Below are 25,280 nucleotides of genomic sequence, written 5' to 3' on the forward strand. Positions count from 1 at the left end.
TTGTTTTAAGACTGGAGAGGTCTGTTTTGGTCTCGGTCTGTCCCAGAGCTTCATCGTCAAGTACCAACTTAACTGGATTTATGCTTAATGAATATGCTGCCAAAATATTAAGTGCCTATAAGTTGTTATCAGAACCACCCCAAATATTGGGAGCTATCCTTATAATTACTCAGCGCTATGCTTATAGGTATGAAATATTCCATCTATTTATTCTTTGTGTTTCACCCATCTGAGATCAGGTAACGGGCAACCAGTCCACGAGGGAATCCCAGACATCCTTCTTCCCGGCAACATCCTCCAGCTCATTCTGGGGGATCCCAAGGTGTTTCTAGGCCAAATGGGAAATGTAGTCCATTTAGCTGGATCTCTGCCTTCCACAGATTCTCCTCCCAGTGGGGATGTGCCCAAAAAACCTCCAATGGGAGGCACCGAGGAGGCCTCCTGATCAGATGCTAGAACCTGACCCATCTGACAGTTGCTCTACTTCGAGCTCCCTCCGGATGACAGAGCTCCCCATCCTATCTCTAAGGCTGAGTTCAACCACCCTACAGAGGAAGATCATTTCACCCACTTGTATCCGAAATATTTGCCCATGGAGTTCTGGGGTAATTACCATTGTCTATTGAAGACGTTTAATCTTTATTACAAATAGGAAAATGGTGTATTTTCTCCTTGGGTCTCTTCAAAAACTTTACTTTTCATTTGTGCTGCCAGCTGTAAACTACACCTTCTAATCAAGCTCCATCAGAGTAATCCATGATCAGCTCTGCAGGACGAAATGATTCAAAAATATTCCAATGTGCACAGAAATCCAGTTGCGCTGATTGACTCTATTCCACATTGTAAATACAGTGCATCCTGAAAGTATTCACAGCGCTGCACTTATTCCACATTTAGTTGTTACACCCTTGTTCCAAAAGGCTCTAAATTAATCTCTTTCCTCAGAATTCTACACCCAATACCCCATTATGATAATGTATAAGAGGTTTTTTGACACTGTTGCAAATTTATTACAAACAGAAAACTAAGAAATCACAAATAATTTGTTGATCCACCTTTGGCAGCAATTACAGCATGAAGTTATTTTTAATATGATGCCACAAGCTCAGCACACATATTCTTAGGCAGTTTAATTATTCTTTGTAGAACATCTCAAGCTCCATCAGGTTGGATAGGAGACGTGTGCACAGCCATGTTCAGATCTCTCCAGAGATGTTCAATCAGATTCAAGTCTGGATTCTGGCTGGGCCACTCCAGGACATTCACAGAGTGGTTCTGAAGCCACTCCTTTGAGATCTTGGCTGTGGGCTTTGGGTCGTTGACCTGCTGAACCAGGAACCATCGCCCTGGTCTGAGGTCAAGAGCGTTCTGGAGCAGGTTTTCATTCAGGATGTCTCTGTACATTGCTGCATTCATCTTTCTCTCCATCCTGACTAGTCTGCCAGTTCCTGCTGCTAAAAAACATCCCCATAGCATGATGCTGCCAACACCATGTTTTACTGTAAGGATATTATGTGCCTGGTTTCCTCCAAACATGACAAATCTTTGTCTCATCAGATCAGAGAATTTTGTTTCTCATGGTCTGAGAGTCCTTAAGGTGTCTTTTAGCAAACTACAGATGGGTGCCCATGTGCCTTTTATTAAAGCTTTTATCTGGCCACCCTACCCTTTTCATGGCCAGACAACTCCTCTTTAAATATTCATCTTTAGTTCTTTAGAGTGAAGTATAGGCAATTTGGAAAGCATCCCATGTTTCCCAACACTTTTCATGTTGGTGGGATCAATAAATCCTCTCGCAAGCAAAGATAAACTTCCTGCTGATGTCATGATCAGGCCTGATCAGACCATAAAAAGTTTTTTAAAACATTTTCCAGCATTGCCAGATATGCACATCAGATGGCACCAAAAACTAACAACTAATTATCTTAAAATTAGTATTTAAAACACTAATAAAATATGTTTGTAAAAGTATTCATGCCCCTTGAACTTTTTAACATTTTGTCAAGTTATGACAACCTTTAACACATTTTATTGGATTTTATGTGATAGACCATCACATCTGTAAACAGCATTTTTTAAGTGTTGCCCCAGGTTTAACATTGGATTTAGGTTTGGACTTTGACTGGGACATTCTTTTCCATGGATACACTTTGATGTAAGCATTGTTGCTCAGTCAAGGTGCATTAAGGGTGTTTAAGGTCATTGTCCTGTTGGAAGAAAAACCTCCGCCCTAGTCATAAGGTTTTCCTAACCTCTAATGGGGTTTCTTCCTGGATTCATCCTTATTTTGTTCCATCCATCTTTCCATCAACCACAATGCTGCCACCACTACGTTTTATAATATCAATGGTAAGTTCAAGGTGATGTGCAGTGTTAGTTTTTCACAGTACAGGTCCTTCTCAAAATATTAGCATATTGTGATAAAGTTCATTATTTTCCATAATGTCATGATGAAAATTTAACATTCATATACTTTAGATTCATTGCACACTAACTGAAATATTTCAGGTCTTTTATTGTCTTAATACGGATGATTTTGGCATACGGCTCATAAAAACCCAAAATTCCTGTCTCACAAAATTAGCATATTTCATCCGACCAATAAAAGAAAAGTGTTTTTAATACAAAAAACGTCAACCTTCAAATAATCATGTACAGTTATGCACTCAATACTTGGTCGGGAATCCATTGGCAGAAATGATTGCTTCAATGCGGCGTGGCATGGAGGCAATCAGCCTGTGGCACTGCTGAGGTCTTATGGAGGCCCAGGATGCTTCGATAGCGGCCTTTAGCTCATCCAGAGTGTTGGGTCTTGAGTCTCTCAACGTTCTCTTCACAATATCCCACAGATTCTCTATGGGGTTCAGGTCAGGAGAGTTGGCAGGCCAATTGAGCACAGTGATACCATGGTCAGTAAACCATTTACCAGTGGTTTTGGCACTGTGAGCAGGTGCCAGGTCGTGCTGAAAAATGAAATCTTCATCTCCATAAAGCTTTTCAGCAGATGGAAGCATGAAGTGCTCCAAAATCTCCTGATAGCTAGCTGCATTGACCCTGCCCTTGATAAAACACAGTGGACCAACACCAGCAGCTGACACGGCACCCCAGACCATCACTGACTGTGGGTACTTGACACTGGACTTCTGGCATTTTGGCATTTCCTTCTCCCCAGTCTTCCTCCAGACTCTGGCACCTTGATTTCCGAATGACATGCAGAATTTGCTTTCATCCGAAAAAAATACTTTGGACCACTGAGCAACAGTCCAGTGCTGCTTCTCTGTAGCCCAGGTCAGGCGCTTCTGCCGCTGTTTCTGGTTCAAAAGTGGCTTGACCTGGGGAATGCGGCACCTGTAGCCCATTTCCTGCACACGCCTGTGCACGGTGGCTCTGGATGTTTCTACTCCAGACTCAGTCCACTGCTTCCGCAGGTCCCCCAAGGTCTGGAATCGGCCCTTCTCCACAATCTTCCTCAGGGTCCGGTCACCTCTTCTCGTTGTGCAGCGTTTTCTGCCACACTTTTTCCTTCCCACAGACTTCCCACTGAGGTGCCTTGATACAGCACTCTGGGAACAGCCTACTCGTTCAGAAATTTCTTTCTGTGTCTTACCCTCTTGCTTGAGGGAGTCAATAGTGGCCTTCTGGACAGCAGTCAGGTCGGCAGTCTTACCCATGATTGGGGTTTTGAGTGATGAACCAGGATGGGAGTTTTAAAGGCCTCAGGAATCTTTTGCAGGTGTTTAGAGTTAACTCGTTGATTCAGATGATTAGGTTCATAGCTCGTTTAGAGACACTTTTAATGATATGCTAATTTTGTGAGATAGGAATTTTGGGTTTTCATGAGCTGTATGCCAAAATCATCCGTATTAAGACAATAAAAGACCTGAAATATTTCAGTTGGTGTGCAATGAATCTAAAATATATGAATGTTAAATTTTCATCATGACATTATGGAAAATAATGAACTTCATCACAATATGCTAATATTTTGAGAAGGACCTGTATATAGTGTGCATGTGGGCCAAAAGGTTCAGTTTTGGTCTCATCTGACCATAGCACATTTTTTCATGTGTTTGTGTGTCCCCTACCTGGATATGTCAAAATGACATTTAATGTTTTTTTCCTGCCACTGGCAGGTTTGATGTGCCAGAGTTGCATTGCATTATCGGATGATGGATTGAACAATGCTGTATAAGATGTTTGAAGCTTGGGAACGTCTTACTCTTCTCAAACCTCAGAGGCCTTCACAGAACAGCTGAATTTATGCTGAGAATAAATGAATCATTATGAAATTCGTCAGAAAAGTTTTATTTTAATCTTAAATGCAACATGTTTTTCTGGTTACTTGATGATGTACGATTCACTATGGCAACGAATGAAAAACATACAAAATAAAAGCTTGGCTCCATCCATATTTGTTCTTACAATAAAATGTTATTTTTGTCTTTAGGCCCCTGGAAAAAAATCTAATTATAATTGAGGCAAAATAACTTGACAACAATATATCCAGAACATAATTTTGGAACTGTTGAATTTCCGCTAATTCCATAAACATAAGAATCCTCTAAATGTTTTCTGTAAATTTCCGGATTTTTTAAAAACTGTCTCCGTTTCCGCTATCCTGCTGCTGTGAATCACATGACTCTCGGTGCTGCCTTTAAGGTCTCAGTTAAATGTGCGTAAAACAAAAGTAACCATGAAAACCTACTAAATTAAACAATAAACAATGAGTATTACACATAGATAGATATATGTGTTTTAGTATAATATATCTCATATAAATACCATATTTTCTAATTTTTTGCATCAGATATTTACCCGGAATTTTAAGCTGGTTTCCACGTTTTTAGACAGTTGGTACTTCAGATGTCCGATTGTCTTTGAATGCAGCACCAGCAGTAGTTTATTATAGCAGGACTGGCAGCTTGGGGCAGCTCAGATGAAGACTGAATAGGGATGGATGTTGTTCTGATCCTTTTCATGTGCGCTGGAGAGGAAAGCATCTGATGTTTGTCCAGGGACATGGACGTACTGTAGTCACGCTGTCAGCAAAAAGATCTTTCAATCTGAGACAAAAAGACAAAGCCTTCGACAAAGACATTTTGAGAAGTTTTCCAGAAGTTTCCTGAATCCGTAGAAAAGGTTAGGAAAAGTTGTGTGGGAAATTTTCGGAGATGTCGGAACCAGTGGAGAAAAGCGAAAACATTCCTGACGCGTCTGCAGGAAAAGGAGTTCCAAACGGAGGAAACTCTGACAAAACCCAAGAGGTGAGAGCATGAACACACACACACACAAAAACAAACCCAAACCCACACACAGCTGGTCCCTCTCTGCTTGCATCATGTGTTTCTGCAGCTTTTATGTCAGAGAACAGCAGTAAACATCTGGACTCTTGTCCGTTCAGCCTCATAAAGCAGGGAAACAGCTGATGAAGAGTTTGGATCAGAAACCTTCAGCTTCTTCATTCATTTTTTCCATGATTTTGTACAATAATAAAAAAAAAAACCTTTTAAGCTTTGTGAGGTTGAGACTTCCCTTGAAATAACAACAGATCTATTAAAAAAAGGACCGTATTTTTATATTAATACTGAAGTGAGAATTGTTTTCCTTCCTGACATTCTTGAGCATTAAATCTCTGACCTAAAAGCGTCAAAAGCTCATCACACAGCATTATTTCCTGTGAGCTGGTGAGGTCTGTCTATAGTTAATTGAAAGAATTTCCTGTTTCTGTCATGAGACCATCCGTTGGTTTGTGTTGAGGAGAGCAGCTCCTTCAGTTAGACTGCTGGGGCAGCTATGGAGAGGATGTAGAGGAGAAAGGTGGTTGGTCTAGAAGCATTCACACATCTTGAACTTTTTCACATGTTGCCACATTACAGCAACAAACTGCAAGTCTTTAGGGGTACATTTCTGACAGCTTTGCACATCTAGAGACTGAAATGTTTGCCCAGTCTTTCTTGGAATGTTGCTCAGGCTCAGTTAGATTGGTTGGAAGGTGTCTGTCAACATCAATTTTCTAATTTTTTCAGATTCTGCACTGGATTCAAGTTTGGAGTTTGGTTAGGCCCTTCTAACATCTAAATATGCTTTTGTCTAAACCGGGGGTCTGTGACCTTTACAATCCAAAGAGTCAATGTTTCATGACCTTTTGAAAAAAGGCAACTTAGAAGTTTTAAAAAATATCTACTGTTATGGGTGCACCAATCGATCCGCCACAATTTCCTTTAGTCTCAGGGGATTAGTGATCGGCCAAATCATACATGGGAAACCGATCTTATCCACCGATCTTTTACTGATTTCTTATACTTATACTTGTCTAACCGGTTGTGCAAGTTTCTTTTTAAAATGTTAAAAATGAAAGACTAAAGAAACTGCAATGCCCTAAACTTTTGATTTATATTTGAGAGTACTTCCTCATGTGCAGTTAAAACAAGCTTCTATTGTTCAATGTTTTTCAAATAAGATTGGAACATTGAAGGTGTGTTATGACCTTATAACACCTGACAGTGTCAGTTATAAAAAAAAGAAATCGCTTTTGGCCAAAATCGGAATTGGCAGGTCAAGCTTTTTAAAGATGCCTAATCGGAACAGGAAATTTGTTGCAAAATGTAAAAACATAACACTTTTCCATCTGTAGCAATGTATTTAAAATCATTCGTTTATCATTTTAGCCGAAGTTATTAAGAGCCGTTGCAGACCCGTCCTCTAAACCATTCCACTGTAGCTCTGGCTGCATGTTTAGGGTCGTCGTCTTGCTGCAAGGTGAACCTTGTCTCCAGTCTCAAATCATTTGCAGCATCTAACAGGTTTTGGTTTTCCTAGAATCACATTCCATCAAGGTCCATCCATCTTTTCATCAACTCTGAAGAGCTTGTTTGTTCCTGCTGAAGAAAAACATTCCTACAGCATGATGCTGCCACCACCATGTTTCAGTGTTGGAATGGTGTGTTCAGGTTCAGGTTAGTTTGACTTGTAGGCCTAGAAGTTTGGTTTCAAACTTTAAACTGGTCTTGTGTTAGGGCTTTTTATTTTCCAACAATGGTTTCCTCGTCTTGCCGGATATGTGTTGCACAGCTGATAGTTGTAGTGTCATGTCAACAGATTTTCCCAACTGAGTTGTGCATCTCTGCAGGTCCTCCAGAGTTACCATAGGCCTCTTGATTGCTTCCCTAATTAATGTTCTCCTTGCCCGGCTAGTTAATTATCTGTTTCAGATGACTGAAGAGTGTCCCCGTCCCATAGTGCAGTTTTGCTACACTATGCCACACAATTCACACTTTTATTTGTTAGATTTACATAACGTTTATCTTTTTCCTTCAACTTTCCACACTTATACTCTACTTTGTGCTACTCAGTCACATAAAAATTCCGAAAGGGATATTGAAGTTTGTATTTGTAGCACTCAAAATGGGAATTGGTTCAAGCAATATGGCAGTGTACCTTTGTCCACATGGGTAGTACTTAAGCAGACTGAATATAACAGTGAGATTGTGTTTTTAAAGAATAAGGGTGATGTGCAGAGCTGTAGGATGTACATAGGGATAAAGCTGATAAACATTGTCTTAACGATAAAGGAGACATCAAATCTAGGTAATGGAAAGAAGGGTGTTCAGTGAGCAGTGCTCACTGAACATTGTTTTGTGATGAGAGCCCTATAGAGATAATGTTTGCTTTAGCAGAGCTGATGGAGAAGGATAGAGAAGCACAGAAAAAGTACAACTGTGTCTTTGTGGAGAGGAACTGTGGTGCTGTATGAGGAAGTGAGAGTGGCAGAGACGTTTGTGAGGGTGCTGATGAGTTTAAGTACCTGGGTTCAACCGTCCAAAGCAACTGGTAGGGAACAAGAGAGTTCAGGCAGGAAAGAATGGATAGAAGGGAGCATCACAGGGGAGACTTATGTTTTGGAGCACTATCAGGATTAGAAATGAGTTGGTTGAGCAGGTTGGAGACAAATTACTAAAAGGTAAGGCTGAGGTTGTTTGTATATATAACTCTCCTCTGCATATGTCCACAGTATGTATATCTTGGATACATGATGTTGGATATGGAGCTTCCAGAGAGGAGGACCTGAACACAGTCACAAAGAATTTGCTAGGGTGTAGTGAAGGAGGAGATGCAAAGGGTTGGTGCGATAGTAGTTTGGCAATGCTAGAGATGTGCTACGATGAGGATACTAGACCCTGAAATGGAGTGGGCAAAAGAGTAAGTAGAAAAGAAGGCTGCTTTAAGAAGATCACATCAGTTAAGGACAGAGAAAGGTGATCTTTTTGGATGAAATTAGCTCTCATGAAGATTCTCGCAGAAAAGATTCACCAAGGCTACCTTCTGCTGCAGCGGAGAGCTTCAGTGGAATCATCTGCAGCAGAAATCAAGCTCCGGCCGATTCGACCCAGAAAAAATCTCTGTCTCTCTCAGGATCTACAGCTGATTAAGACTTACATGCAGGGGAAAAGAGTTCGGGCCAGAGACGCAGGAAATTGGATTCAGAGCAGACACATTCTTCCCCTGTGTTTTATATCAAACTGTTTCTGTCTTTGGAGGCTGAGGCAGACCAGTGAGAACGATACAATTCTGATTTGCCTTTTAACTAGTGCCCTGTGCATTTTCAGGATTTTGACCTGGCTACCATCTATGTGTCAGACGCCCAGTACAACAGAAACATCTACTTTGACACATCCCCTCAGGCTGTCAGGTAAGACCATAACATGTTTAACAGATCAAGTTCTCAAACAACCATTAGATAAGAGCAAATGTATGAATTATTGAAAGCATGGAGTCGTCTTTATTGGAAAATATTCATTAGGCTGTTTTAGTTTGTTAAAATTGTTTAATCTCTTCTGGCTTTTATGGTGTTTATTTTATTTAAGACACAGAGTTTATTTTTGAAAATAATTATGTTTAACAGTTAGGGTCTGTTATTTCACCACAGAAGGTGAAAGATCAGCTTAGAGGATGTGGGTAGAGTTGTGATGGTCACTGACATCTTCATCTATTGACCGTCCCTTTAACACTAGCGATGGGAACTAAGCAGCAGCTGCAAGGTGTTTTTTTTTGTTTCTCCACTGAGTGAGACAGAAAACAGGCACAAGGGGAGCAGCGCTGCAGAGTGTTTGTTTGATTTGCAAAGATCATATTGCTCCTACCTAACAGCACACCTACTGGCCTAAGTTATTGCAATGCTTTTAGGAACAGCTGTTATGCAATTGTGGTCCCGCCTCTGTTCTGGCTTCAACAATAAGCAGATCTGCATATTGCTCAGGCCATTCATACGTAACATAGAATATGGTTCCCGGCTGATGAGAAATGCACACACCTGCTAGTTGACAGAAAGGTTCAAGTTGGAGTTTAAATGCAAAATGTTTGTGTCATATTATCAAAAGATCATTTTAGCAGGTAGGAGGGCGGAAGGACAACCATAAGCAGCAACTCGCGGGTTTATAATACAACTTTACAGTAGTCGCAGTGTAAAGTTGTGTAAAAAAAAACCAAAAACATAATTTTAGTCGCTTGGGTATATACACTGCGCCACGTTAAAATTATAGTACACGCTCATGTGTATGCTGCGCTGACAAGACTTGATGGGATGTTTTTTTGGAAAATGTATTTGCTTTGAATCCACAGAGGAGAATTAGGCCTGCGATTTTACATTTCCCATTATACCATCTTTACATCTAAATGGTCAGGAATGTAGATGATGGGGGCAACCAATAAGAATAAACTGTATAACAGAGCTGTGTCCTCAGAGATTAATTGTAATACATTTGTGTTAATGTGTTTTCAGACTCTATCTCCTCTACAACCACTGGGTCTTCAAAGTCCTCCTGTACTTCTTCATCCTGGTCAATCTATCCCTAGCCGTCTTCGAGGAGCCGGCTTTGGTCTCTCTGCCCACATGGGTACGATGGTTGACTCTGCTGGACACACACACAAAGTGCTAACAGGGCATTGCCCCCTATATTTCTATCTCACATCTATACATGCTCTGTCTTCTGCTGCATGTGCACAGCAGAAGGAAACCATAAAACTACTTTAACCAAGGCTCCTATGCAGTCTTGACTATGTATTTATGTATGTATGTATGGAATTAGATTTTTAGAATTTTCCAACTCTGGAGAAGTATGGAAAAAGTGAAAATTTGGTATGGAAAAGTTGACCCTTCAGGCGGTTGTTCACCTTCCATTATATAATAAATAAACATGAGAATTTCTGGAAAAATAAAGGACCTTTTAACTAAAAACTATTTTTAGAGTATGGCTACATGATAATTATCTTGGGTTGGTAACATGAAAACATGAGTTTGTGTCCAGCTCATTTAAACCCCAAACTCATTCAGAAAAACATTTGCGTTTATATTTTGCCTTTAAATCTTTTCATTTCTGGGGCTGCAACTGGATCCAAGGTTCTTGAACCTGGTTTGGTTGAGTTGCCAAACAAAGATTTAAAATTCTTTGCTTGATTTGTGAAAAAAGAACTGATAATGAAACCCCAATGTTTTGTTCTTAAATGTCCAAAATAATATAAAAACGGACTAATCTAGACAACAGGGACTGGAAAAGTATGGAATTTTAAATTGTAGTCTCGTTTAATTTCCTAGCTTCCTATTCTTTCTAAAATTTTTGAGAAGATGGTTTATCTTTAATTACAGAACCATCTAGAGCTGCATGGGATTGTCATGTCTGAGCGCAGCCCTTCTCAAGGTGTGCAATGATATCACTTTTAACTGTTGTTTCTAATCGCTTCGTTTATCATTATTCATCCGTCAAATGAATTGGTTTTTTTGAGGCCTAAATATATGTGAAAACTTACCGAATTTTGCACAGGCATCAGTCCGGGTGTAAAATTAGGTATTTTAAGGGTTTTAAAAAAGTTGAAATAAAAATAGCTTTACAGCTCCCCCTAAACTGAACTGTGGCCTACGGGTTTAACTTAGGGATTTGAAATTTGGTAGATCATTCCAAACCAAGCAAAAAAGTCAGTGGAAGGTACAGTATTGTGCAAAAGGTTAACAAAATGCTGCAAACAAAGAATGCTTTCAAAATTGAAGTGTTAATCATTTATTTTCATCAATCAACAAAATGCAGTGAATGAAAAAAAGAGAAATCTAAATCAAATCAATATTTGGTGTGACCACCCTTTGCCTTCAAAACAGCATCAATTCTTCCACAGTTTTTAAAGGAACTCGGCTGGTAGGTTGTTTCAAACATCTTGGAGAACTAACCACAGATCTTCTGTGGATGTAGGCTTTCTCACATCCTTCTGTCTCTTCATGTAATCCCCGACACACTCCATGATGTTTAGATCAGGGCTCTGTGGGACCATACCGTCACTTCCAGTACGTCTTGTTCTTCTCATGCTGAAGATAGTTCTTTAATGACTTTGGTTGTATGTTTGGGTTCGCTCACTCATAAAGTGCTAAAAATAAACAATCTTCATTTATATTTCTGAAAGCATTCTTTGTTTACAGCATTTTTTCCCACACTTGCCTAAGACTTTTGCACAGTACTGTATGTCCTAAAACCAACAGGAAGTCATCTCACACCAACACTAATCATATTTACATGCTCATTGGCTCACATCAGTTTAGCCCCACCCACCTACAACAGGAAGTCACCTGTTTAACTGGAGGATGGCCTTCTTTCCCACGCTGACTCTTACAACCTTCAAGCACAGTTTTGAATACCCTTGAACAAGGTGATGTTGAATCCCACTGGGAACAGTTACTGTTGGCTGGAGTCTGTGCGTATCATTGCTGAGAATTATGATATCTCGCCATTGGCATGTGTTTGCCTCTAAATTACACACGCATTGTCCGATGTGTTCCAAAATGAATATGGTTGATCTTTGACAACCCTCAAACACCTCATTCAATTACATTGGAATTTGGATCAACAGCGCCACCTAGGAAATTTGAAACGCATTGGATCCACACCAAATTTTGTGTGCAACATCATGAAGGATTGCTGAAAAAGTTGGCACAATCAATAGATGACATCACTTTACCCTCGTCCACTGACAACCAAATAACAGCTGTCTTGGCTGATTAACCTTCCTTCACAGTCTCCAGAAGTTTCAAACTTTCTATAATAAGGAATAACAATTATAGATTACATTGTCCTAGCACAACAGGAAGTCTTCGTTAATCCTTTGCCACCAATCACAAAGTGAGTGCAGATTCAATCAGGAATTGTTGGATTTGGCTAAATTTTCAAAGCTTCTCGTCAGAGCAGAGCTCAGCATGACCTACTGAGAGCAAACCTTCACTCGATCGTATCGCCTAGTGGCGGCATGTGGAGTCGAGTTTTGGGCTCAATGGTGGCCCGGAGGCGGCAATCCCAGGCTCCAACATTTGCGACACAGGCCGACCGGTGCTAAGCTGCGAGCACTGCCCAATGCTGCTTGCAGCTTTAATTCTCCTTGATCTCACTGCTCACTTTGACACAGTGGGTTATGACCTGTTGTTATTATTACGACTAGATCAGTTTGTTGGTGTGAACGTCACAGCACTCAAATGGTTTGAGTCCTGCTTGTTTTTCTGTCCAACTTAGACAGTTTTTCTCCACAGAGGCCCCAAGGGGTACCTCAAGGCCCCATTTTATGGCCTAATTGATTTTCTCTCTACTTGCTTACCCTGGGGACCATTTTGAAAAAAATATAAAGAATGTGTAATTTCATTGTTATGCTGATGACATCCCGATGTTTTTGCCCTGAAAATCTGGTGGAGCCCATTGTATAGAGAACAGGTCAGTCCAGTTGTCTAGTTTTTAATCATCCGAGGCTAATTAGCAAAGTCAAGCGTTATCTTTCTCATGATACCCTTGAAAGGGTCATTCATGCTTTTGTCTTTTCTAGACTGGATTACTGCAACTCCCTTCATAGTGTAATTGACCAGTCTCTCCTCTGCCATCTCCAGCTGGTCCAAAACTCAGCTGGCCACCTATTAACAGGGACTAGACAATATGGGCACATACAATTCTTTTAGAATTGTTTATAAAATGTTACTCTTGGTCTTTAAATGTTTAAATGGTCTGTCACCTCCTTATCTTTCTGAGCTCCTACATAGTTGTTATCATGGCAGAACTCTGAGATCTGAAGATCAAGTGCTCTTGGTGGTTCCAAGAACTTGACTTGTGATTAGAGGAGACAGCCTTTTCAGCTGCAGCTCCTAATCTCTGAGGTCTGACAGAACTCTTAATGAATTTAAAACTCTTTAAAAAAAATTATCTTTTTAATTCCAGAGAGCACGATCAGTAGGCTTATCCTTTTGCCCTTTATTGTTTATTTTATTGTTTTTATTGTGTTATTGCTTACTGTTTTTTTATTATGATTGTGTGTCTTGTATTTTGTTTTATTAACCTATGCAGCACTTTGGTTGCCTTATGGTATGTTAAAGCGCTTTATGACAGTTAGGACTGGTAGACAATTTAAACCTGTTTTGTTATGTTTCTTTCTATCAGGTTGAAACTTCAGGCTTCAGTGTTTAACTGAGACATATGAACATTTGACAGATGTTGATAAACCAGATAGTGGAGAGTTGCATTACAGATAGGTTTCCTCACGCTGAGGGACTTCCTTGTGAGTTATGAACTAAAAAAAGAAACACTCCATAAAAAAAAAGTTCTGTAAAAAGAGCTTAATGAGCTCTAAAGTCCACACCTTATAAACAGAGATCTTTGAAGGCTCCCTCAGTTCCTCCAGCACTTACAGGAAAGACAAGTCACTGTTTCTTCAACAGTTTTTAAAGCGATGAGAAAGATTGGTCAATTCTAAAGCACCGTTACTCTTATAGTTTTACTCGGAACTGGTGATGTATGTGTTAATTTAAACATTTACTTTGAAGGGGAAAGAATAATAAAGTTTCAGCTTGTTAGGAAGCAGAGACTGGGCTCTACATTATCCTACAGTCAGCAGATTGGATGGCTGGGATTAATAGCATTGATGTCTTTGTTTTACCTCAGTGTAGTATTTAATTTCTACTGGTTAAAGTTACTAAAATACAGCACAAGCAAGCAACTGTATTCAGAAGCCCCCCTAGTTAGTAAATTAGTTCCATCTGTGTGGAATTTAATCTTGGTATAAATCCAGCTGTTCTCTGAAGGCCTCAGGTTTTTTACAGAACATTAGTGAACAAACAGCATCATGAAGACCAAGGAACACAGCAGGCAGGCCAGGGACAAACATGGTCTAATGTGGAAGAGGGTGATCTGATCAGATGAGATCAAAGCTGAACTTTTTGGCCTCTTAGCAGAAATGCTGTGATGTGAAAACTAACAATGTATGTCACACTGAACACACCATCACTACAGAGAAACATGGTGGTGCTGGCATCGGACTGTGTTGATGCTTTTCTTCAGCAAAAACGAGAAGTATGTTCAGAGTTGATGGAAAAATCTTGAGGACTTGTTCGGAGGTTCACCTTCCAGCAGGACTGTTTAAATCAGAGCATTTTCATTGGTTGGAAAAGTCCATCCCTGAATCCAAATGAAAATCTGTGGAGAAAAAACGCTCTATGTAGACACCATCCATCCCATCTGATTGAGCTTGAGCTGTTTTCCAAAGAAGAATTGGCTTTAATGTCAGCCTATAGATGTGCAAAGCTGAAAGTGACATTCCTCAGATAAGTACAGAGAAAGGTGGTTCTCCAAGATTTGAAGAAAGAAGAAAAATTTTAACTATCATCATCACTCTTTAACATCACAACAATGCACTACTTTTTGTTGTTGTTGTCCTCCCATAAAAATCATAAAATTTGCTGATGTTTGTGTTTGTAATGGGAAAATCTGTGAAAAACTTCTAGACATCTGAATACTTTAAAAAAATTCACAATTTAACCTGCATGGAAGGTGAACAGACTACTGTATACTCTAACAAAGAAATTGTATGTGAAATGTTGTTTTTATCGGGTTGCTGTTGTGCTGTGTTGCTTCCAGGCCACCATGCTGGTGGAGCTGCTCTGCCTGCTCGTCTTCTCTGTTCGACTAGCCCACTACGCCAAGGTGATTCCTCGGGACAAGTTCTGGAAGGACCCCAAAAACATCTGCATCATCGTTGTCCTCTTGGTAGGAGATCATCTGTCGCCAGGACATTTTAAATCACTCCATTTTAGTAAATCAACCTTGTTACATTAAATGAGAACCAAACGTGTTTCTTAAAGTCTGGATCTTGTGTTTTTGAACTTCAGAGAGGTTTCTTCAAAATTGTGTGGTTTCCTTAGTTGAAACTTGTCAGAAAGACGGTCAGAGCAAGCGAGTGAATGGCAGATTCTTAAGAGTCTGGAAATGGTGTATCCTGGTGATGCCGGGTAAATCGTGTGTTCTGGACTCTTCCATGTTTTTTGTGTGTGAAATGGTTACACTGTGCTGAGTGGAGTTCCTGTCTGTGAACTGGAATGCCTAAATGTGCTGAGAAGACGTTCTGGCTGTTGTGAAACTGCCATTTGCGAGAAATATTGTCTAGTCAGCGCCTTTAAAGCAACAAAGGTTTCCTGGTGACTCTGAGGCTCACTATCAGCTGAAACAATTTAAAGTTCTCCCCGTTGAACAACTTAACATAGTAATTCTTCCTCTCTTTGATGGACCAGTTTAAAACATCTTGCTTCTGTTTCCATCATGCCCTTAATTTGAAATGAATGGAAAACAGAGCCAGACTAAAGCATATTTTTTTAATAATCCAGCCATGGCTTTAAGTTTCAGCAGTGCCACAGATGTTGTTCAGCAAACTTTACACCTTCAGGTTTTATGGCGACGGGTCACGTTGTTGTTAGAATATTGTGCATATTGATCAGATGCCCATTTAATAAATTATAAGATTCATTACCCTAAAAAATTTTACTTTATGACAAAACACTTTATTTCAATGTAGTTTGCTCTGACAAATAGTGATCAGTGCAATTTATTTCAGTGTAGTGAATTCATCAGCACATTAGTCCGGATTAAATCACTCTGTCAGTCTGATTGGCCAATTGATGAACAGGCAATTATTGTCCACTTGTTACCAGTGGTTAACTTGAAAGAAAAGCATGCATCATGGCTTTAAATGAAATGAAATCATGTAAATAGAAATTACTTGAATAGAAATAAGGAAGTTCCAGACAATCACGAATTTCCAGTTAAGAGGTTGAGTTGTAGACTTCAGCGTGCTATGATTATTTTATTGTTAAATAAAGCAACGATGAAATCAGCTGCAATAAATCCACCTTTTTCTAATTCCTGCTTTTCTAAACTATCATTACAATGTTTCCAACTCTGTGCCATTCAACATCATAGGCACTGTACTCTGTATATGACAGGCTGAAGATATGACTGACATGCTGAGCTTAAGTTCCTGATGGTTGGAATATAAAGACAAACAAAAAAACAAATAATGCATTCTGAGCAGTCCTTTGGACATTTCTGAACATATTTTTGATATGTTGTACAGCCCTAAACAGGACTGTTCTCTACTGAAGCTTGTTGCCACCAGTGCAGAGCTTGTGTTGGCACCTGCACACATAGTAAGATGAAGTCTTATGGGCAATATCTTTGTGACAAGGAGTATGGCAAAGAAATCTCTATTGCCCAAGAAGAGCATCAGTGATAGACTGGAAGTCTGCAGGAAGTAGGAGGATGGACAGCATTAGACTGGTGCAAGGTTGTTTTCCTTGCTGAAATTTCTTGTGATTTCTTGGAGCATCTGGAAAATTTTAAGTCTTGTGTTGTGCCAGCATTGAAGCATGCAGAGAGAATGGAAGTACGGTGTTGCTTTTTTTTCTAGTAGAGTGGGCCTTTACAATTCTGTACCAAAAAAAGATCAAAATGTCCCGAAACGATAACAAAGTCACTCAAAGATGAGAAAAGGAAATTATTAACCCACATCCAGAAAACTCTCTAGATAATGGTTCTCAATACTGGTCTTTGAGGCCCACTGGCCTTCACATTTTCTATGCTGCCACAAACTTGACTTAAATAAATGGGTGGTTAACAGGCTTCTGTGACTGAGGGGGTAATACACGCTCGGGAATCAGCTGTGCTGGAGCAGAGACGCATCTAAAACATGAAGGACTGTGGAACCTGCGACACAGGGTTTGGGACCATTTTCCTAGATTTGAAAAATCTCTAATAAGTCAAGAATAAGTCTCCATCTGTCAGGATGTGATCCAGAAGTTGGGATCCAGCAGGTCAGGGTGAACTACAGAGGTTAAAAAACGTCATCACATAGATGTGATGCAATTTCCAACACAAAGGCGTTGAAACTAAAACTAAAGATTACTTTGTTCTCCATTAATATGTTGAACGATTTAAAATAAAATAAATAAATAAATGAAAAGTGTTCCGTTCCAGCCACAAAAAACAATGTTTGTGTCCTGACCAGAACGTTGACCCGTGACTCCTACTTGCATATTTTATGCATGTTGCCAGAAACACATTCTTAAATTGAAGTGTCAGAGTTGCCTAGAAAACCAGCTTGAGGTGAGTATGTTAGGTAATGTTACAGAACTGGTCTCTTTTTATTTGGATTAATTTGAACAAATCACAAAATTTATTACCATATCAAAGGATCAGTACTAGACCAAGAAGCTTGGGTGAGATGAATGCATCTGCAATAACTAGGTTTCTCCTAAACCAGGGCCTGTTTGTTCTGCCTCCCAATTATTGTTCCCTGTAGTGAAATTTGAAATTTTGTTCCGACTGCATTAAGCTATAACTGCTATAGTGTCTGTAAATGCATGTGTTCCTCTCTGTATCATCCAGCTCACTTTAATTGACATGATCATCTACGGAGGGCTGAAAGCTGCTAACTGTTACAGTGTTCGCTGGTCTCGAGTGCTGCGGCCGCTACTGCTGATCAACGTCACAGAGGGAAGGCAGGTAAGGCCCCGAACACAGAAGTCTGCAGCCGCTGCTTTTTTCACAGCTTTAGGAGAAGATTCAACAACTCGATCAAAATAGTTTTTTGAAAGCGTACAAACTTGTTTTTTTATGGGCAGACTTCGTTCAGGTCCATGATTATCCGCAAAATGGCTTTTCCAGTTTCAAAAATAAAAATGGTGGAATGACACTGACTCCACATTTTGGAGGATTATTGGTATGAGTATTTTGGTGTGTAAGCATCACATTAAACACGTCATATTGCTGCTGATCATAAACTCATCTCAGCACTATGCTCAGTTTACATTTGCTGTTGAAACTTCCTCCTTCGAAATGTTGAAATGACTCAGTTTACAAGCTGATGGTGCCTGAACGCATCGTTAGATTGTGTCCATGTAGATGAGGGCGGATAGTTTTCAACCCCCAGAGAGGACGTGCATTAACTGTGCTGCTGTTTGTTTATGTGCGTTGGTTTGTTTGTGTTCAGCTCCGCAGAGCGTTCAGGAGCATCCGGAATGCTCTTCCTGAGATCTCCTACGTCTTCGTGCTCTTCATATTCAGTGTCCTCATCTTCTCCCTCATGGCCCTGAAGCTGCTGAGCAAACGGTATGATGGCTCTTTCTCATTGTTTCTTATTGTTTCTTTTTTAAATACTTTCACATTGAGGTCAGTAAACATTTTTTTTTACTTTGGGTGATCTCTACTTTTTTCTTGTTTAATAATTTACAATAAGCAGATTTTGGTTGGACAGAAAACTGTCCTTTGTCACTTGTTGAGGTCTGGCTAAATCTTTGTTCATTGCTGTTCAGTTTACAGCTGCAGGAACAATATCCACTAAATGCATGAATCAGGTTTAGGTCTACAGGTCATTCTCAAAATATTAGCATATTGTGATAAAGTTCATTATTTTCCATAATGTAATGATGAAAATTTAACATTCATATATTTTAGATTCATTGCACACTAACTGAAATATTTCAGGTCTTTTATTGTCTTAATACGGATGATTGTGGCATACAGCTCATGAAAACCCAAAATTCCTATCTCACAAAATTAGCATATTTCATCCAACCAATAAAAGAAAAGTGTTTTTAATACAATAAATGTCAACCATCAAATAATCATGTACAGTTATGCACTCAATACTTGGTCGGGAATCCTTTTGCAGAAATGACTGCTTCAATGCGGCGTGGCATGGAGGCAATCAGCCTGTGGCACTGCTGAGGTCTTATGGAGGCCCAGGATGCTTCGATAGCGGCCTTTAGCTCATCCAGAGTGTTGGGTCTTGAGTCTCTCAACGTTCTCTTCACAATATCCCACAGATTCTCTATGGGGTTCAGGTCAGGAGAGTTGGCAGGCCAATTGAGCACAGTGATACCATGGTCAGTAAACCATTTACCAGTGGTTTTGGCACTGTGAGCAGGTGCCAGGTCATGCTGAAAAATGAAATCTTCATCTCCATAAAGCTTTTCAGCAGATGGAAGCATGAAATGCTCCAAAATCTCCTGATAGCTAGCTGCATTGACCCTGCCCTTGATAAAACACAGTGGACCAACACCAGCAGCTGACACGGCACCCCAGACCATCACTGACTGTGGGTACTTGACACTGGACTTCTGGCATTTTGGCATTTCCTTCTCCCCAGTCTTCCTCCAGACTCTGGCACCTTGATTTTCGAATGACAAGCAGAATTTGCTTTCATCCGAAAAAAGTACTTTGGACCACTGAGCAACAGTCCAGTGCTGCTTCTCTGTAGCCCAGGTCAGGCGCTTCTGCTGCTGTTTCTGGTTCAAAAGTGGCTTGACCTGGGGAATGCGGCACCTGTAGCCCATTTCCTGCACACGCCTGTGCACGGTGGCTCTGGATGTTTCTACTCCAGACTCAGTCCACTGCTTCCGCAGGTCCCCCAAGGTCTGGAATCGGCCCTTCTCCACAATCTTCCTCAGGGTCCGGTCACCTCTTCTCGTTGTGCAGCGTTTTCTGCCACACTTTTTCCTTCCCACAGACTTCCCACTGAGGTGCCTTGATACAGCACTCTGGGAACAGCCTATTCGTTCAGAAATGTCTTTCTGTGTCTTACCCTCTTGCTTGAGGGTGTCAATAGTGGCCTTCTGGACAGCAGTCAGGTCGGCAGTCTTACCCATGATTGGGGTTTTGAGTGATGAACCAGGCTGGGAGTTTTAAAGGCCTCAGGAATCTTTTGCAGGTGTTTAGAGTTAACTCGTTGATTCAGATGATTAGGTTCATAGCTCGTTTAGAGACCCTTTTAATGATATGCTAATTTTGTGAGATAGGAATTTTGGGTTTTCATGAGCTGTATGCCAAAATCATTCGTATTAAGACAATAAAAGACCTGAAATATTTCAGTTAGTGTGCAATGAATCTAAAATATATGAATGTTAAATTTTCATCATGACATTATGGAAAATAATGAACTTTATCACAATATGCTAATATTTTGAGAAGGACCTGTAGGTGCAGTAGATGTTAAGTTTTGTTTTCGGACTAATATTGTAACAAACACTTTGTGCTTAGTCATCATTAGTTTCATTGAAGTAAATCAGAATGGTTCGATTTATGTTATTGAACTGAGCAAGGTCATGTGCATTTCACTGGAGCTGTATTAATACATCCAGCTAGGGATATGCAGTTATACTGGTTTACTTTAATTGTGTCATTTTGTTTTTTGCTCTAAGAGTTTTGATGAACATTATGATGCTTTCATGTCTCAAAAACTAAAAGTATTGTTGTAATTTTATCATTATTGTTTCCAAGATTCCAATAGAGCACCAATAAATATCAGTATTTTTAAAGACGAGATAAATGCAGGTGTTGTTTGCTTTTTAGTGATAAAATTGGCCTATTGGTTTATTAAAGTGTTCAATAATCACCATCTTTTTTCCCTGGGCTATGACTTTGTGTGTTTATGACCTATGTGCAGTCATCATCACACAATCTACTGTCAAAAAACAGTGCAATAGATTTTTAACTATGTTTTTATAAACTATTTTATTGTTATCGCAATAAATAAGTATTGTGTTAAACCTTTTGATCCATATGGCCCAAACCCATATCCAGCTCAAAAAACAGGATGAGGAACAATATTAGGTTCATGAGAATGAGACGTTTTAGCAGTATTTCTCACTATTTCTTTAGCAATATTTCTCAGAGCGAAGGTTTTACCGATCATAAACTGTTTTAACGAATCTTTCCTCACTGAAGAATAATCGATCAATTCTAAAGTGCTCTTAAGGCCTACAAAGGCCTTCCAATGCTCTCTTTTTGTGTTTTCAGGGATAGAACAAAGATTCCATTAATCTCAGATTGTATTTTAAAGACTCTGTTCAGTGTAGAATTATCCAGTTCAGCATGTTTTTTTTACATGCAGGGACACATTGTCAACGCTTCGTTTTTGGTCCCTCCCTGACTGGATAGGCTGCTGAATTTACTTTGATACTTTGGGGAGCGTTTTCTTAAATCTGATTGGTATCCATAAAGGACATTTATTGTTGTTTTTATCTGCAGAGACCTGAAGACCATAGAAGGATCTCCCTACTTCACCAACTACCTGGAGATAGTGTTTGAGCTGTATGTCCTTGTCACCACAGCCAACAGCCCTGACGTCATGTAAGGAAACCACGCACATGTCTAAAACCTACTTCATGTTCTCTTTAGCTTTAACTTGTGTCTTCCAAAGAACTATTCGGAAAATAGTCTAAGTTATTAAAACTTATAAGTCAAGTCTATCATACTCGGATAGCTCTGAGAACTAATACACTTGAGCTCCATGTGATTTTAGTTTGTAGAAAAAATGTTTTTTGTGTAAAGCCTTTAATCTTAAAATCCAAGGTTATTTCCACAGACTAAACACAAACTACAGACCATGTTGTTGTGTTCACTTCTGGAGTGAAAAGGAAATTATGGTAAAATGTTGAAAAGAATAGCTGGTCAGCTGGAGATTGTAAAAGTCAGACAAATCTGTACTCAGCTATGTTGTATGTACATCTATGAATAGTGTACAGTTACTTCTTATACTTCATTCATGTTCATATTAGGTTTTCTTTGGAAAAGTAGGTTGTCTTTCTTAGCCCAAAATATCAGTTTTACTCAGCTATTAACTTGCATTGACCTGTATGAGATTGTCATGCAAAAACACCACGGTCACATGGTATCACAGCATGTATGGAAAATGTTAAAGAACAATATAACATACATACATGATCTATGTGCTTTTATTTTGGACAGAAAAACAAAACAAAAAATCAACCCTATTGTTGCTTAGTTACAAATCTAATAATGTTATTGAATTGCATTCTCTGTGAGATTTTGATTCATCGACCTCAACAAAAAGCTAAACACTCTGTATTCAGGAGCATTTTTTAATAAATGTGCCTACAGTACAGAACATTATACTTTCTGCCATTCTGCACTTTACACAGTAACTCTGAGAGGGCAGCAAGCTCATGTTTGCTGCTTTTCATGCTGTATGCTGGTAGCGAGTCTCCAGTTGCCTGCTTTAGAGACATGCTGCTCATTACCTTTATTAGATTGATAAACAGTGGACTTTTAGTTTCCACAGACTGTCTGTGTTTCTTGCGTCCAGAAACACTTCCAAACTGCTGAAGTGTTAAAAACTGAAGGAGCCTTTTTTTGTTTTTCAACCAGCTGACCGGCAGTGGGCAGCAGCAGGTGAGGAAAGGGCAGGAATTGTTCTACTTCATGCCAACTCTAGGTCAGTTTATGAGGTTGTTGGGGTACCAACGGGTGGTCCCTTCACCTGCTTTCATACCAATACATTACCATTTAATTATTCTTTATTAATTAGTGGTATAAATGATCATAAGAATGCTTAAATCTCTCATGTGATTTAATTAAATTATATATTTGAGGCAATATACATTTAATTCAGATGTGTAATGTCTTGCAATTATGTAAAGCACACTATTGCTATCAATTTTTAGCTCTAATCCCCATTTAAGCCACTTGAAGTTTATGATATATGATAGATTATGACCCCTGATAAAAACCAACTCTGAGCAACCTCCACAGTTTTGTCCTCACATATCCTTCCAGTGTTCTATGGAACTGACATAGGGTTGGTTCAAAATATCCTGGAGTAGACGGTACAGTTTCATATCTGAATAAGTCTCGGTACCAATGGTACTAAAGAGAAACGAGGCCAAATGACCAGCATCTACTCCACAAATTTAACAAATAAAAATACTCAATTCTCAGCTTCACTTGAATTGTTGAAATATTTTAATACATACAATGCTTTTTTTGTGAATGGACATTTGACCATCCCCTTAAAGTAATTTTTCTCCAATAGAATCATATGATAAATTACAATAAAAAAGCAAGCTAATAATACCTTATTAATATAAACTATAATCAGACCTGTTTATGCTTTTCATTATTGCATGTGAGTGTGTCGATTGTAGATATGTGGCAATTTAGATAATTGTGGCCCGAAAACTATGTGAAAGGTTTCTGCCTTCTGAGACGCACAGAAAGAAGGAACTGACATGTGACTTGGCATCTTTGCAGCTGTTTATCTGGTAACTCAAGTTGTTAACATGAAATACTGTCTGCTTCTTGTTTTCAGGATGCCTGCATACAACAAAAGCTCTGTTTTTGCCATATTCTTCATCTTGTACATCCTCATCAACACATACATCTTCATGTCTGTGTTTCTGGCTGTTGTGTTCAACAACTACAAAAAATACCTTAAGGTACCCCCGATTTACTGATATGGGGTGCCATTTGTAAAGTTGCAACGTCAAAAATTGACAGCAATATTTTGAGTTATTTACCCTGTTATAAGACAGAAAAAACGTGGGTAAATTATTCAAAGTCATATTTTCACCATACATTTCTAAATGTCACAGTTCCAAACTAAATATTTAATTAGCAAGTAAAATTTTTACTTTACATACTAAATGTTTAGCTTCAAACTAAGTATTTAGTTAGCAAGCTAAATATTTAACAATAAACTAAATATTTATTTAGCAAGCCAAATATTTAGTGTACAACCTAAATATTTAGCTTGCTAATTAAATATTTAACCTGGAGCTAAATATTTAGTTTGCAAACTAAATATTTAGCTTGTTAATTAAATATTTAGTTTACAAACTAAATATTTCACTTAGAGCTAAATATTTAGTTTGTGAACTAAATATTTAGCTTGTTAATTAAATATTTAGTTTACAAACTAAATATTTCACTTGGAGCTAAATATTTAGTTTGTGAACTAAATATTTAGCTTGTTAATTAAATATTTAGTTTACAAACTAAATATTTCACTTGGAGCTAAATATTTAGTTTGTAAATTAAAAATTTAACTTGCTAATTAAATATTTAGTTTGGAAGTGTGACATTAAGAAATGTATTAATTAAATGGTGAAAATATGAACCCCCATTTTATTTTCTCTTATGAGAAAATATTGCTGTCATTTTTTGACTGTGTAACTTTACAAACAGCAACCCAGTTGATACACTTGTATAATGTCTTGTCTTGTTTGCTTTATTACCCTAATGTAATATTCAAATTGTAAACTAATGATAAAAATAGTGTAGAAAAACTATAAAAAAGCTAAATTGAAACAAATGTGACTCACATAAGCGTACAGACCTCTATTAAAATGGACAAAGATCATCATTTAAAACATTTTTCCATGTGTATTGTGAACAATTCAGCTTCTGCTGGACTTCTACTAAAGAAGAAGTTGCTGAATTAAATCAGAAAGTGTTCGATGGGAGCTGCGAAAGTTTGTTCTTTCAGTTATAATGTTCAGGATAAATGTCACATGTGGAAAAGGTCTGAAATTGAATATGATAGATTTTCACATCAACAAAACATGGCAATTTAAAACTACACAGGCACTGTAATCTCCAATCTTTTAACTTAAAAAGCCTTCTTCTACAACTCATTTTAAAAAATCCATTGTTTGTTTTTGTTTGTAGCTGGAAAGGTTGCTTTTGTTCAGCACACCTGTGTTCAGTTTGAATGGATTTTAGTCTCCAAGTCAATAAATTTTCACCATTTGACAGTAAATAGTAGGTTATTTTAAATAAATGTTTTCTGTGCTGATTATCTGATAGCAGAACTCATCCTTTGTTGCTTTAAAACAGGAGGAGATACAGCAGCTGGTGAGGGCCAAGCGGCACAAAATGGCGCGGGCCTTTGGCGTCCTGCAGGAGCAGAAAGAAGGAGGGCAGCCTGTGGTGAGCTATGAAAACTGGAACAAGCTGGTCCGTCAGGTCAGACCCGACATCAGTAATGCCCACAAAGAGCTTCTGTGGAGAGTCTGTGATGACGACAACCAAGGCTTCATTGGTGGGTCAAACATCACCACACAAAGAGGGAATGGGCTGCAGTGCATGTCTTGATACCTAAATACAAAACCTTTGCAAGCCTTAAAAAGACAACTATAAAAATAA

The 25,280-nt window shown here is 38.9% G+C and overlaps 1 protein-coding gene across 1 annotated transcript in view; it reads left to right on the top strand.

The window, feature by feature from the left end:
- The first annotated feature begins 4,858 nt into the window (after positions 1-4,858).
- The window catches only part of tpcn3 (two pore segment channel 3), a 37,428-nt gene continuing 17,006 nt past the window's right edge, over positions 4,859-25,280 (top strand). The window contains exons 1-9 of the mRNA XM_047366586.1: positions 4,859-5,264; positions 8,607-8,689; positions 9,779-9,893; positions 14,925-15,053; positions 17,724-17,840; positions 18,328-18,446; positions 21,366-21,467; positions 23,446-23,572; positions 24,972-25,176. Coding sequence (XP_047222542.1) covers positions 5,172-5,264; positions 8,607-8,689; positions 9,779-9,893; positions 14,925-15,053; positions 17,724-17,840; positions 18,328-18,446; positions 21,366-21,467; positions 23,446-23,572; positions 24,972-25,176 — 1,090 coding nt within the window. The 5' untranslated portion in view covers positions 4,859-5,171. The remainder of the gene's footprint in view (positions 5,265-8,606; positions 8,690-9,778; positions 9,894-14,924; positions 15,054-17,723; positions 17,841-18,327; positions 18,447-21,365; positions 21,468-23,445; positions 23,573-24,971; positions 25,177-25,280) is intronic.

This window comes from Girardinichthys multiradiatus, chromosome 5 (genome assembly GCF_021462225.1).
Source record: "Girardinichthys multiradiatus isolate DD_20200921_A chromosome 5, DD_fGirMul_XY1, whole genome shotgun sequence".
NCBI classification, from domain to species: domain Eukaryota; kingdom Metazoa; phylum Chordata; class Actinopteri; order Cyprinodontiformes; family Goodeidae; genus Girardinichthys; species Girardinichthys multiradiatus.